This window comes from Strongylocentrotus purpuratus, unplaced genomic scaffold, assembly GCF_000002235.5.
Source record: "Strongylocentrotus purpuratus isolate Spur 01 unplaced genomic scaffold, Spur_5.0 spur5_contig_861, whole genome shotgun sequence".
Classification (NCBI taxonomy): Eukaryota; Metazoa; Echinodermata; class Echinoidea; order Camarodonta; family Strongylocentrotidae; genus Strongylocentrotus; species Strongylocentrotus purpuratus.
The window spans coordinates 2,947,284-2,958,793 of NW_022145570.1; the positions used below are offsets into that span (position 1 = coordinate 2,947,284).

Here is an 11,510-nt window from a genome sequence, read left to right on the forward strand (position 1 = left end):
TATAGGGACTAATATAATTTCACCTCGAAGAAAAACCGATCTCCCGCTTGCCTCTCTAACTACTCCTTTTTTAGCCGCTTTAAACATGAAAAGACGGAAGTAGCATGTACCATTTGTCAATATTCTAATGATTGCAAATAGATTCGATGGACCACTTGATCTGAGATGGAGCAGTACAAAAGGTCCTTCTTCATAACCGCATACGATATCACCCGGCAAGTCAAGCGTGATCAGCTATCATTCTGACTTACCAGTCAGCTAAATTCCTTGGATTATTACACCGAGAGAGATTTTAAGGTTTTGAGAGCACTCGAAGAGTTTTGATGATGACAATATACTACTTTTGAATATAATGTACACCTACTCTTGTACGTCTATTTAAAGAAAATCTCCTTTATACAGACGTTCAGGTATACTTATCTGATCTGTTTATCTGTGTATGAAATGAACCTTCAACGTCACCTTCCGTCAAAAGGTATATTTGCATGAATTCAAAGATGATAGTCATTAATATTCTCTGTGTTACCAGTGTAGAGTGTTATCTATCTTATGTAAGCTAAACAATTAAGCCACACACAAAAAATGTGATCCAGTTCGACGATTTGTGTGATAGTAATTTAATGAATGCCTTTTAACCCCCAACCGTGCGGTTTGGAAAATTGGCGTGTATGTAATCATTTACTTCAAATTCCACGTTTGATGGATTGATATCGAAAATAGTTATTATGAGGATTTATTCAAAGCATGATATGACAGATAATCCGGTATATGGATGTCATAACCAAGAGAGGTGTGCAGGGGACCACCCACCCCATCCCCGATCCAAAGAACCTACTTTAAGTCGGTTCTTTATGACGGAAAAGGGGAAAGTATCATTTTTTGATCTCGTTCTTGTGTCAGATTAAGCTTGTGCTAAACAATGTTATCCAACATAGTATACTTACTACTTCTACCACTACTACTTCTACTACTATCACTACATCTACTACTACTATACTACTACTACTACTACTACTACTACTACTACTACTACTACTACTACTACTACTACTACTACTATTACTACTACTACTACTACTACTACTGCTGCTGCTGTTGATGCTACTGCTACTTCTACTACTACTACTACTACTACTACTACTACTACTAATAATAATAACAATGATAATAATAGTAATAATAATAATTTTATTATTATTGTTATTATCTCCCAACTCCAAATTAAGTGAGTTTGTGAGAGCCAATGGGATTCCCGAGTCTGTGTTCCAGTGATAATAATGATCACCCTCTCTTCCTGGTTCCGCCCATGATTATTCTATGGAATTATTCTATTGATATGTTGATCATCAGATTATTATCTCGATTTCAAGGAAACAGACGAAAGAGACGACAAATAAAAAGATCATTTAAAACCCTTTGTTGTACTTGTCTGTTTTCTCGTAAATAATTAAAGCGAAACTTTAGGAGGAGTACACTTGCCCAGTATGTGTAAGTTTGGAGACATAAACACTTCAAATTATTATGAGGACACTCATCTAAATCCTCTAGCGCTAGTTTTTCTTTGACAGCGCAGTTCCACCCACTATCATTTTACGGATACTCCCCCGCCCTGTTCTGGGGAATTTTTCTAGATCCCCTAGCGCTGGCTTTTCCAGGACAGCCCCACGCCCCCACCCCCATATGGATTTCTGAATACGCCACCTGTCTAATACACTTTGCCCATTGGAAGCATTTCCACTTGATTGAAATGCTGATTGAACGTAACTTAGTGGTCAAGAGACATTCACCCCTTCCCGCATGCGGCTTAATAAAATAGGTGCGATCAGATTCGTTTTATACGCTCCAATTAACAGGTTCCCTGAGGACTCAATGTGGTGTAATGTCATATCACCCCCTCCCTGGGGCTACTCTAATACCAAATGATGAGCCCTACTGACAGTAGACCCAGCCTACTTTCATATGCACTCCTCGTATCAATGTTCAGAAATAGTTCCGGGGCGAGGTTCCATTTTTAATAGAAATCAACGAACTCGCATTGAAAGAAAAATGATGGGCGTGTCCAAAGATGGGTAGAGAGGGGGGGGGGGGAGTCCTTGACTTCCATATACAAGATAATCTGTATACTTGCTGCTCAGAAAATATACCTCTAACCTATTATCGGCTATACATGTATGAGGCTTACTGAAGACCCAAAAGCCATATCTGGACACCTACCTCCTGGACATCCACCCCCGGATAACCACCCCTAGGACAACTACCCCCGGACACCTTCCTCCCATTAAACTACTCCCTAGGACTACTACCCCCGTGACAACTACCCCCAGACAACTTTCCCCCAGTAAACTACCCCCTATGACAACTACCCCCGGACAAATACCCCCTAGGACAACTACTCCCGGACAACTACCCCCTAGGATAGTTGTCCGGATGGTAGTTGTCCCCGGGAGTAGTCGTGTCGCGATCAAATGACGAATACATTTCTTCTGTCAAAATAGTTTTATCTAGGGTGTTTTTTCGAAATGTCTTTCTGTATGAGTATATCAATTGAATGGAATATAACAGTTTATCAATTATTCAAAGCCCCGTCTCTCTTTCAACTTGGCGGTCCGCTCGTATGACTTTCATTACATTCACACAATACATTAAAACATGCTAGTATAGTATAGCCATTGGCCATGTCCTTCAGAAGACAGTTGACTTTACCGTTACGAATGAAGGACGTAGGGCATGAGGACGACGACGACAATGAATGACTTCCCCCGCATCCTTGACTCACAGATGCCACTGGCATCAGGCCTTTTGAATCATCCGTCATTTCCAGCATGTCAAGCTACATTAATGAAGGAATGAAATTACAAGGAGCCCTTATACTACACATACTTTTTAATCGATAAAAGTGCCCCTGCTTGTATTAACGAAGATATATTATAGATAAGTTAATTAATCAATCAAATTAATAAGAAGTGAAGAAAGAAAGAGAGGTTTTTGACAATTAATTTTACATATAAACAAATAATTATAGATAGATAAATTAATCAATTAATTAATAAATACATTAATAAATGAATAAATAACTAAATTTAAAAAAATGAATAAATAAATAAAGACCAAACAGTACATACCTAATATGACGTCAATGAGGAATGTAGGTTACGGCATGACCCCATATGCTCCACGAGGGTGTTGCTAAAGAAAGTCTTCATGATAAAAATCAAATTCTCGTGCCCACGTGTCCTTCAGGTCGATAAATTCTTTGAAAGCGTGACATCCCTGTCCTTGACTTTCCCGGATCGAAGTGGTGGTGACGAGGGGGGGGGGGGTGGGGGGCAAGGGGCACTTTTTCCAATCTGAAAGTATCGACAAAATGAATAGAAAAGAGGGGAAGAGGAACGCTCCCCACCCCCATCCTGTTGCCTTGTTAAATCACACGTTATCTGTCATATAACACATTATGCTGCCTTACCCCCCCCCCCCCCTCCCGATGCCGTTGTTCCCTAAACTGTCCCGGATTATGTAGCAACTTTCAGGATTTGCTTGAATACAAGCGCCCATTTATAGTAGAATGCTTCTCAATGGATGGCGCCATTGTAAGACGTGATTTGAAGCTCATAGCGTATAGCGGGACATGAATAGTAATTTCACCTAAAACAAAACGGCCCGTATTCTATTAAAAAAGTCAAACCCAACGCTGGATTTCAGTTCTGTTCAAATCGTGTTTAACAAAGGAAGTTAGCCTGAAATATATGTGTTCCCTTTGCTAAACGTGATCTTATGTCCAGAGTCGGGTTTCAGTAATTAGATTAGTAGAATATGAACCAATTTTTTTCAGTGATACATGAACATACATAAATAAACGGTATTCTGATGACATAGTCAAAAGCCATTTTGTCCAGCAAACTAAAAGAAACGAATCTAGTGTAACTATAAAATACTCGGTACCTTTTTTTAACACACACGGACAAATAACGAAACAAAGTGCTCTTCTGGTTTCAAAATTAATGAATATAAAATCAATGCATGTATTAAAATGCATAGAATAAGGAGTCAATCACCTTTAAAAGCAAGAGGCTTGTGACGCGGTTACCATAAAGAGATTAAAATCTGCAGGGATGAATGTAATGTTTAAGCCCCTCTACACTAGTTTGTCCAGCAGGGATTAGACCCCTGCATGGTCACTGACAGGTGGTTATCTCATGGTTAGCTCTCTATTAACAAAAGAAAAAGGGTACCATGGGGGACCAATAGTCACCGATTAGGCATTGTTTGCTGTACAGAGGGCGCAAGTAGCTAAGTAGTGCAGTGGGGCTTTAAATGTCTTCAACCGTCCTCTTATATTTTCGGTCATATTTGTGCGTACGAAACTATTGTGTTTAAATTGTTCTCGGTCGAAGTGATCGCCTTTTGAAACATGGCGATTTCAAAACCAGAGAACGGAAAACGGAAATCTATGCTTTTCTGTCATCATCCATTGAAACTAAATATTACTTGTAAGACGTCCATTTTCCAAAACATTGAAATTATACCTTTTAAAATGTCACGATACATAATCGTTGAATATGTTTACTGCACCGCGACTTTCTTTATCATCTCATTCAAGATAGGGAATGTCTTTGACCGCTTTATGCTGGAGTGTATCAAGTGTGTCAAAAACTGAAGATAATCCTGTTTCCTTCTAATACATCAGGGTCATCTTTAAAAGGATTGGGGCGGTGCTCAGTTTTTTCAGGAGACACTTCAAGGAATTGAAAATGATATCAATGAAAGATCCGGAATTTACCGTCGGGGGCGGCACAATTTCCTTCTTTTCTTTTTTTTATCAAATACAATCTCACTCGCACTAAATTATATGAGAAGAAAAATGCAGAAGAAATCGCAGAATATCTGCCGTTGCCTTGTGGTCCCCACCCCCCCCCCCTCTCTCTCTCTCTCTCTCTCTCTCTCTCTTTCTTTCTTTCTCTCTTTTTATATTCGCAGAAACTAATTTCAGGGGGGGGTAATCTTAAGTCATTATCATCATGAATTCATTGTTAGAAGCGTACATTATTTTTAGTATTCCAGATTCCAGTATTATTGGTAATAATGACATAAACTCCTCATCTACATATGCGTAGCTAATAGATTCAGTATAGAAGGCTCTTTTTCTGTGTGTTTATGTCCATTGTATCTCTAATCTCTCATCAGGTTTTTGCAATGCTGGTCGAGAGCACATTACGATTTATGCACAATGGATAAGTAACTGTTATGAACGGAATCGAGTATCAACCATCGCAAAATGCTTCAGAAAGGACCGGTCGATGACTGGTTGCTAGGCAGTTGATCAATAATTAATGATAACAATTGTTCTATTCATGCATTATATTTTATTGTTAATAATGGACTGATTATTCGCAAAATATAACATGTCTCTTCGATCGTTTCTGATTTAACCTTGAGGGTATGCCCCTTCTCGCATGTGTTGCTTAATGCAACATGAATGCACTCAGTCAATAAATTGCAATATGTCTTTGATATATATTTGACTTTGCTCTCTGTCTCTCTGTCTCTCTCTCTCTCTCTCTCTCTCTCTCTCTCTCTCTCTGTCTGTCTCTCTCTCCCTCTCTCGCGCTGTCTCTCTGTCTCTTAAATTCTCTTAATCGCTTCTCTTTGTATCTGTCCACAGGTAAAACTAGGGATATCAAACCAGTCCACAGCAATCCATTGAAGCAAAGAACCACCCCAAGCGACATCAGCCTAAACCTGTGACAAAACATGGCACCAAACACCACTCTACTCCTCTGCCTGAGTCTTGGCCTCATCTCGCTCGTCCAAGGCTATGCCTTCGAATTAGAGGACGCCGGAGACGTCGCCGGTCTCCTCGGTGATGCCGACCTAGAAGGAATCGATGAGATGCCGATGATGGAAGCTGGAGCGATCGGGGAAGAAGAAGATAAAAGAATGATGCCAATGGAAGGACAGACTGCGCAGGACTACCTTCTAGAACTCTACGAGCGAGACAGGAGGGGAGCAAGGTGGAATAAGAATTTTATGGGTATAAGTTCACTGGACCGATCCATTACAGCATACACATCATTCCTGGTGAGATTTGATTTAATATTTGCAACACTTATATTATGTAAGGTGAATGTATATTTGGAAATTTTCTTAAGGGAAACTATGCATGTTTGAAGTTTTTTAATGCAGGGCAAATATGGGAGGGCCAATAGCTCGCAAGATAAGTCACAACATTTTTTTAATCGGAATTTTTTTAAACTTTCACTGACCTGTTCTCCCATTTTCTGTTTCTATTAAAACCAAATTTATATCAGGGTGGACTTCCACTTTAAATTATAGATTAACCTTTGATATTAAATCGTTATCTAGTCAAACAAGAAAAGAGCAACTCCAGCACGGAAAATGACTTCGTAAACAGACGAATTTCAAATTTCACAGATGTTGTTTGCTTGTTTTTTGTTTTGTTTTCTTCTTCTTTTTTTCAGCTGTGATGTGTGTGCGCGCTTTCCTTACACAATATTATATGACCAAATCAAAGTTGCCCCGCTCGCAGTACCACTGTGGCGAGGGTTTGTTAAACGTATGAGCCTCATATTATTATTACTTAGATTGCAAAGGCAGTGCATGTCATCGGTCTCGAAATGGGGCGAGAATGTGGCATTATATCGCCATCACCTTTATCGCAGGTAGATTGCAGCAGAAGTTGTAGTAAAATCAAATATAAGGTTGTAGGGAAATTCTACCACGCTTTACGAAATTTTCACAGATCTCCATGGTCGCCATACATGATTGTATTTCTAGTGAATTGGGGATATTAGCTAGCAAGTGTGAGAGCAGGCGCGGAAGCCATTGCGATGAATTCCAAAACAGTCGAGGCAGTCAACTACGATGAGCTCAGCTGGGCATATCGACCTTCAAATGGTCAATCATCCGTACCCATAAACATGAATGAGCTCATTAACTGCTCTTAGTAGGTATAATGAGGCGATAGTTTTCCAATACTAGAGGGTCATTATGCTTCCTAATTGGAGCTATTTTTATCAATTAGTGATGACAAACTCCTTCCATGTTCGGCCATGCATGGATTTTGTTTCCCCTTCAATTCACAGCAAACAATATCTCAGTTGTGATCAATAGGCCTCACTATGAAACAGGGTCATTGAACTTAAAGCCCCACTGCACTACATATAGCTACTTGCGCCCTCTATACAGCCAACAACAACAGTACCCGTTGATCCCCATGATGCCCTTTTTCTTACGTTAATTGAGAGCTGATTTGATGAGATAACCACCTGCCAGTGACCTTGCGGGGAGGTCTAATCCCTCCATGCCAAACTAGTGCAGAGGGGTTTTAAATGATTCCTGTCTAGGACAACTTACCCTTGGAGAAAGATGCACTAGGACAATTGCCCTGTACGCTAACTCATGAGGACAAGTACCCCTGGGACATTTATTAACCCTGGCAAATACCCCGGGACAGCTCTCCTATGCCTAATTCAAAGACTTACTATTCATTAAAGTCATAAGTGTGATTTTTGAGTTGGAAGTTATTGCGGGGCTTTTAGTGCGGTATGGTATGTAATCCCGTAGGATTTTTTTTTCCTGTTTTGTTTTTTGTTGTTGCTGTTTTGCTGTTTTGGCTTCAAAAGGGTCCCAATTGGCCAAAAATGATGGGGTTCAAATTTTCAGACCCCTCCTTCATTTCCTGGGGGGGGGTCCATATTGGGCGCCAAAATGGCTTATAAAACGCGCAATAGGGAAATTTGGTGTCTTCGGGAAAATTTGAACCCCCATCAATTTCTGATAGCTTGGACCCCAATGAATCCAAGAATGCAAAAAAACAAAAACTTTGGCACAAAAATCCTACGGGAGCTGTTTCAGTGCATACCGTACCACACTATTTAGTCCGGGGTTAATTGTCGTTTTATCAGCAGTTGTCTGGGTACGTTGTAGGAGGGGTGATAGTCGAAGGGGTATTGTCTACCTGAATCGCCTTTCTAATGGCGCATTCAACGAGCTCATTGAGTGACATATCAAACTTCTTTAAATTTGACCAACTGTATTTGCGCTATTTGCAGTAAACAAAACCAATGGTGGTGATGAGTAATATGCGCGCTCCAACAAGCTGAAAACCTTACCAGGTAATGGGTTTGCAATTTCTATCTTCAATGAAAACAACATAGATGAAATTGGCTTGGGTTTACAATTATTCAAAGCCTCAGGTTAAGAACCGTAGAGGTGTCGTTGTCAAGTGGATATGTCACCGGACTGTTGATCGCAGGTCCGCGGTTCAAGTCCCTTCGCGCCACTAATGTCCTTTGGCAAGACATTGATCTACATGTGCCATTCTTCACCCAGGTGTTTAATGGGTACCCGGTAGGATGCGAAAGCTAATGTGATTAGATGAGCGAGTGTGCGCTTGTAAAATGACGCCAGGCTAGAATGCTCCCCAGTGAGTGGAGAATGTGCATTCATCATATGCGGGTAAGCCTGAATCCGATGACCGGGGTAATAATATGTAGGCCTATGTAGAGCGCTTTGAGCCCGCCTGCGGCTCTGTAATGCGCTATAGAAGAACGAACTATTATTAATAAGAAATAAAATACAGAGATATCAACTGCTTTGAGAGGCCTAGCTGTTTTATATGCTCAAGGGAACGCGCGCACCTCCTGCCATGAACCTGAGGCGCGCCTGACCTCTAATATTGAAGCAGACGATATGTCTTTTATATGTCTTTTATATTGAAACAAAAATCCATCAAGAATTCTTACCTTATCCTTTTATTGAGTAAAGATTGGTTAAAACATCACGTAAAATCTGAGACACTGTCTGTAATCTTTGCTTGAAAAATGACTGAAAGTTTCAATCGTTTGGGAATCGCAGACAAAAAGCACAGTATGGTATCCACGCTCGCTCAAAGAACATTTTAACACGTAAACCAATTGGTATCGCAGCAAAATTTTACCAATTTAATGGTAACCGAAATGTTGAGGGATCTCACTCTTGGACTGTTAACCGGTATTGGCATTTGTCATTTCTTTACGGGAATGGCTAAAACCACGACTCCAATTTCGACCAATCAGATGGCTTGATTTCTTTAGTGAGGTATATAACATTATGATAGTCATAAATTCACTCATTTGATATTACAAGTGATGTAATGCCTTTGATAATGAATCGTGACCTTTGACCGATGATTTATAAGTGATTATGAATAGAGTCACAACGTGCCATCGCACCTTATGGTAGCACGGCAGTTTCGGCCCAAGTCATGCATGCCATCCTACTGTGATGATGATCTTTTTAGGGAGTTGACTACTAACGGTGATGCATGGTTGCTAAGATTCCAAGTGAGTAGCCGGGGATAATCATTTTCAGCTCATTGAATTCACAACATTGACGTCATCATTTCGTAATTAGGAAGTTGACTGACGGGCAGGGGCAGAAACAAGCATAGAAATCGTGATAATGTCATGTTGAAACAACGGCATCCGAGAAAAATTAACAGGTTTTCAATTTTCGTAATGCGATTTTTCTTCTTCTTCGTCACACTTTCTGCCCTTGTGTCAACTACCCGTCTGACGACCCCCCCCCCCACACACACACATACACACACACACCCACACACACGGAAGCAAACACACTAGAAATACTGTTACTATAATAATTGGATGCTTACGTGTTTTGAGACTTGCACGAGTGCGACGTCATAATCAATATGCAAAGGATACTTTCACGAAACACGAAATCTTTCTTCTTGTATAATAATTTGGCAAAATGTGTAACAGATCGTTCGTCACACACACACGCACACACGCGCACACTTTCTCTCCATCTCTCTCTCTCTCTCTCTCTTTCTCTCTTTCCAAAGCCTGTCTATCATCGCTGGCTCCCTTCCCCTTTGTCTTTCTCGGCTTACCCCCCCCCCCCTCTCCCCCTCCCCCTCCCCCTCCCTCAGCTATTTAAGTGTTTCGCTGGTGTTACGCTTTTAACACTAGCTTATTGTCTTTATCCGTCTTTTTACAGCCCTGTAGAGTTGAAGGCATGTGTAAGCAAAAGTTCAAAAAGACATTCCGCTGCAAGTGCAATCAACATACTTACTGCGTTGGACCCGGCAAGAAGTACGAGGCTCGTTGCAGATACAGCGCAGTGGGGCATGTCTTCTATCAGCCGTAAGATGGCAGCATACAGGAACCAAAGATTTCGCCACAATGGGGGGAGGTAAGTTAAATTCATTCTTGGCATGTTCGTTTTTTTACCTAAAAGAATGAAATAAAAAATAATTACAAAATTGATATAGGGAGAAAGTTTATCTCAAGGGCCAGGTGTAGTGGCAAAATGAGATTATTTCAAAAGAAAGCTTGAGAAGAATTGCATTTTTCCTTTTTGGATACCCTCTTACAATCTCTATCCGTTTCTCTATCTATCTCTCTCACTCTTTCTCTCTCTATCTCTCTCTCTTTCTCATTCTCTTTCTCTTTCTCTCTCGCACACTTTCTCCTCTCCTCTCTCATCCTCTCCCAGCTTTGTTGTCACTCGTTTCTTTTTATCCCTTCGTTATAATTATCATCTGTCTCTCAATCTAACAGCCTATAGTAGCCGGGCGCATTATAGGGATTAAACGGATATTGTTGTTACTAAATTTATATCTGCCCTATATCGCTTCTCAATTTTGTTTCAATCTTAGACCTATGCTATCCCTGGTTTAGAGAACTCGTGAGTGCCTGGCCCTGGACATTCTGTTGCATTCCCGACACAAATTTTCCACAGTATTATAATATCATTTGGTCTTAAAAGAGTTATGGAACTTTGAGTTTTCTAAGCAAAAATAATTTACAATGTCGCCCATAAAATGTGATACTTCTTTTCATGAAATGAGTGTGACAATGTGGTTTATTCTTATTGGATGAAGTTCATAATCTTCTCAGAAACTTATTGATCGACATGCAGAGTCGTAAATATTGTTCAGTAAAGTTCCATTCGATAAACACTTCATCGATTAAGAATAAATCATATTGTCACAATCAATTTATAAAAAAAGTTTAAAGAAAATATAATCCCACTTTATTGGCAACTGTTTATTTTCTAATCTCAAATCCATGTTATCATTTGCAGGTACAAACCTTCATCCAGGGGTTACAGACTCGTCAAAACTATCAACAACAAACCAACTAAAACAACCACAACATACTCAACCAGAATAGGCACCAATCTGAAAGGGAATCTAACTACGCGGAATCTAACCCGGTCAATCGTACATAATTTGGAACTTTCACAGTAAGACTCGGCTGTGATCAACGAACCGCCAAGATTCATTCACTAATTAATTCAAATCGTGCGTCTAAATATGCATACTAGCAGCTTTGTGTTTAGAAAGAATAAACAAGAGGCTTTACAACTTTACAAAGGAAAGGAGGCTTTACTGAAGGTGGAAAGGTTTTGAATATTGTCAGTCGTTCTTTAATGTAGTTCTTTAAAACATTGGAAATACATGCAAAAACTCTCAATTATCTGTTCTA

At 40.1% G+C, this 11,510-nt stretch overlaps 1 protein-coding gene across 1 annotated transcript; it reads left to right on the forward strand.

Moving 5' to 3' along the window:
• The first annotated feature begins 5,639 nt into the window (after window positions 1–5,639).
• Window positions 5,640–11,151, forward strand: LOC115929636. Its single transcript, XM_030999233.1, has 3 exons — window positions 5,640–6,075; window positions 10,018–10,212; window positions 11,107–11,151. The coding sequence occupies exons 1-2, from the start codon at window positions 5,749–5,751 to the stop codon at window positions 10,165–10,167; spliced, it is 477 nt and encodes a 158-aa protein (XP_030855093.1). The 5' UTR covers window positions 5,640–5,748; the 3' UTR covers window positions 10,168–10,212; window positions 11,107–11,151.
• Window positions 11,152–11,510: the final 359 nt, after the last annotated feature.

Excerpts from the sequence above, each read along its gene's own strand:
- LOC115929636 (XM_030999233.1), top strand. The coding sequence starts at position 5,749 with ATGGCACCAAACACCACTCTACTCCTCTGCCTGAGTCTTGGCCTCATC. Across the intron at positions 6,076-10,017 it reads CAGCATACACATCATTCCTG|CCCTGTAGAGTTGAAGGCAT; the intron begins GTGAGATTTGAT and ends GTCTTTTTACAG.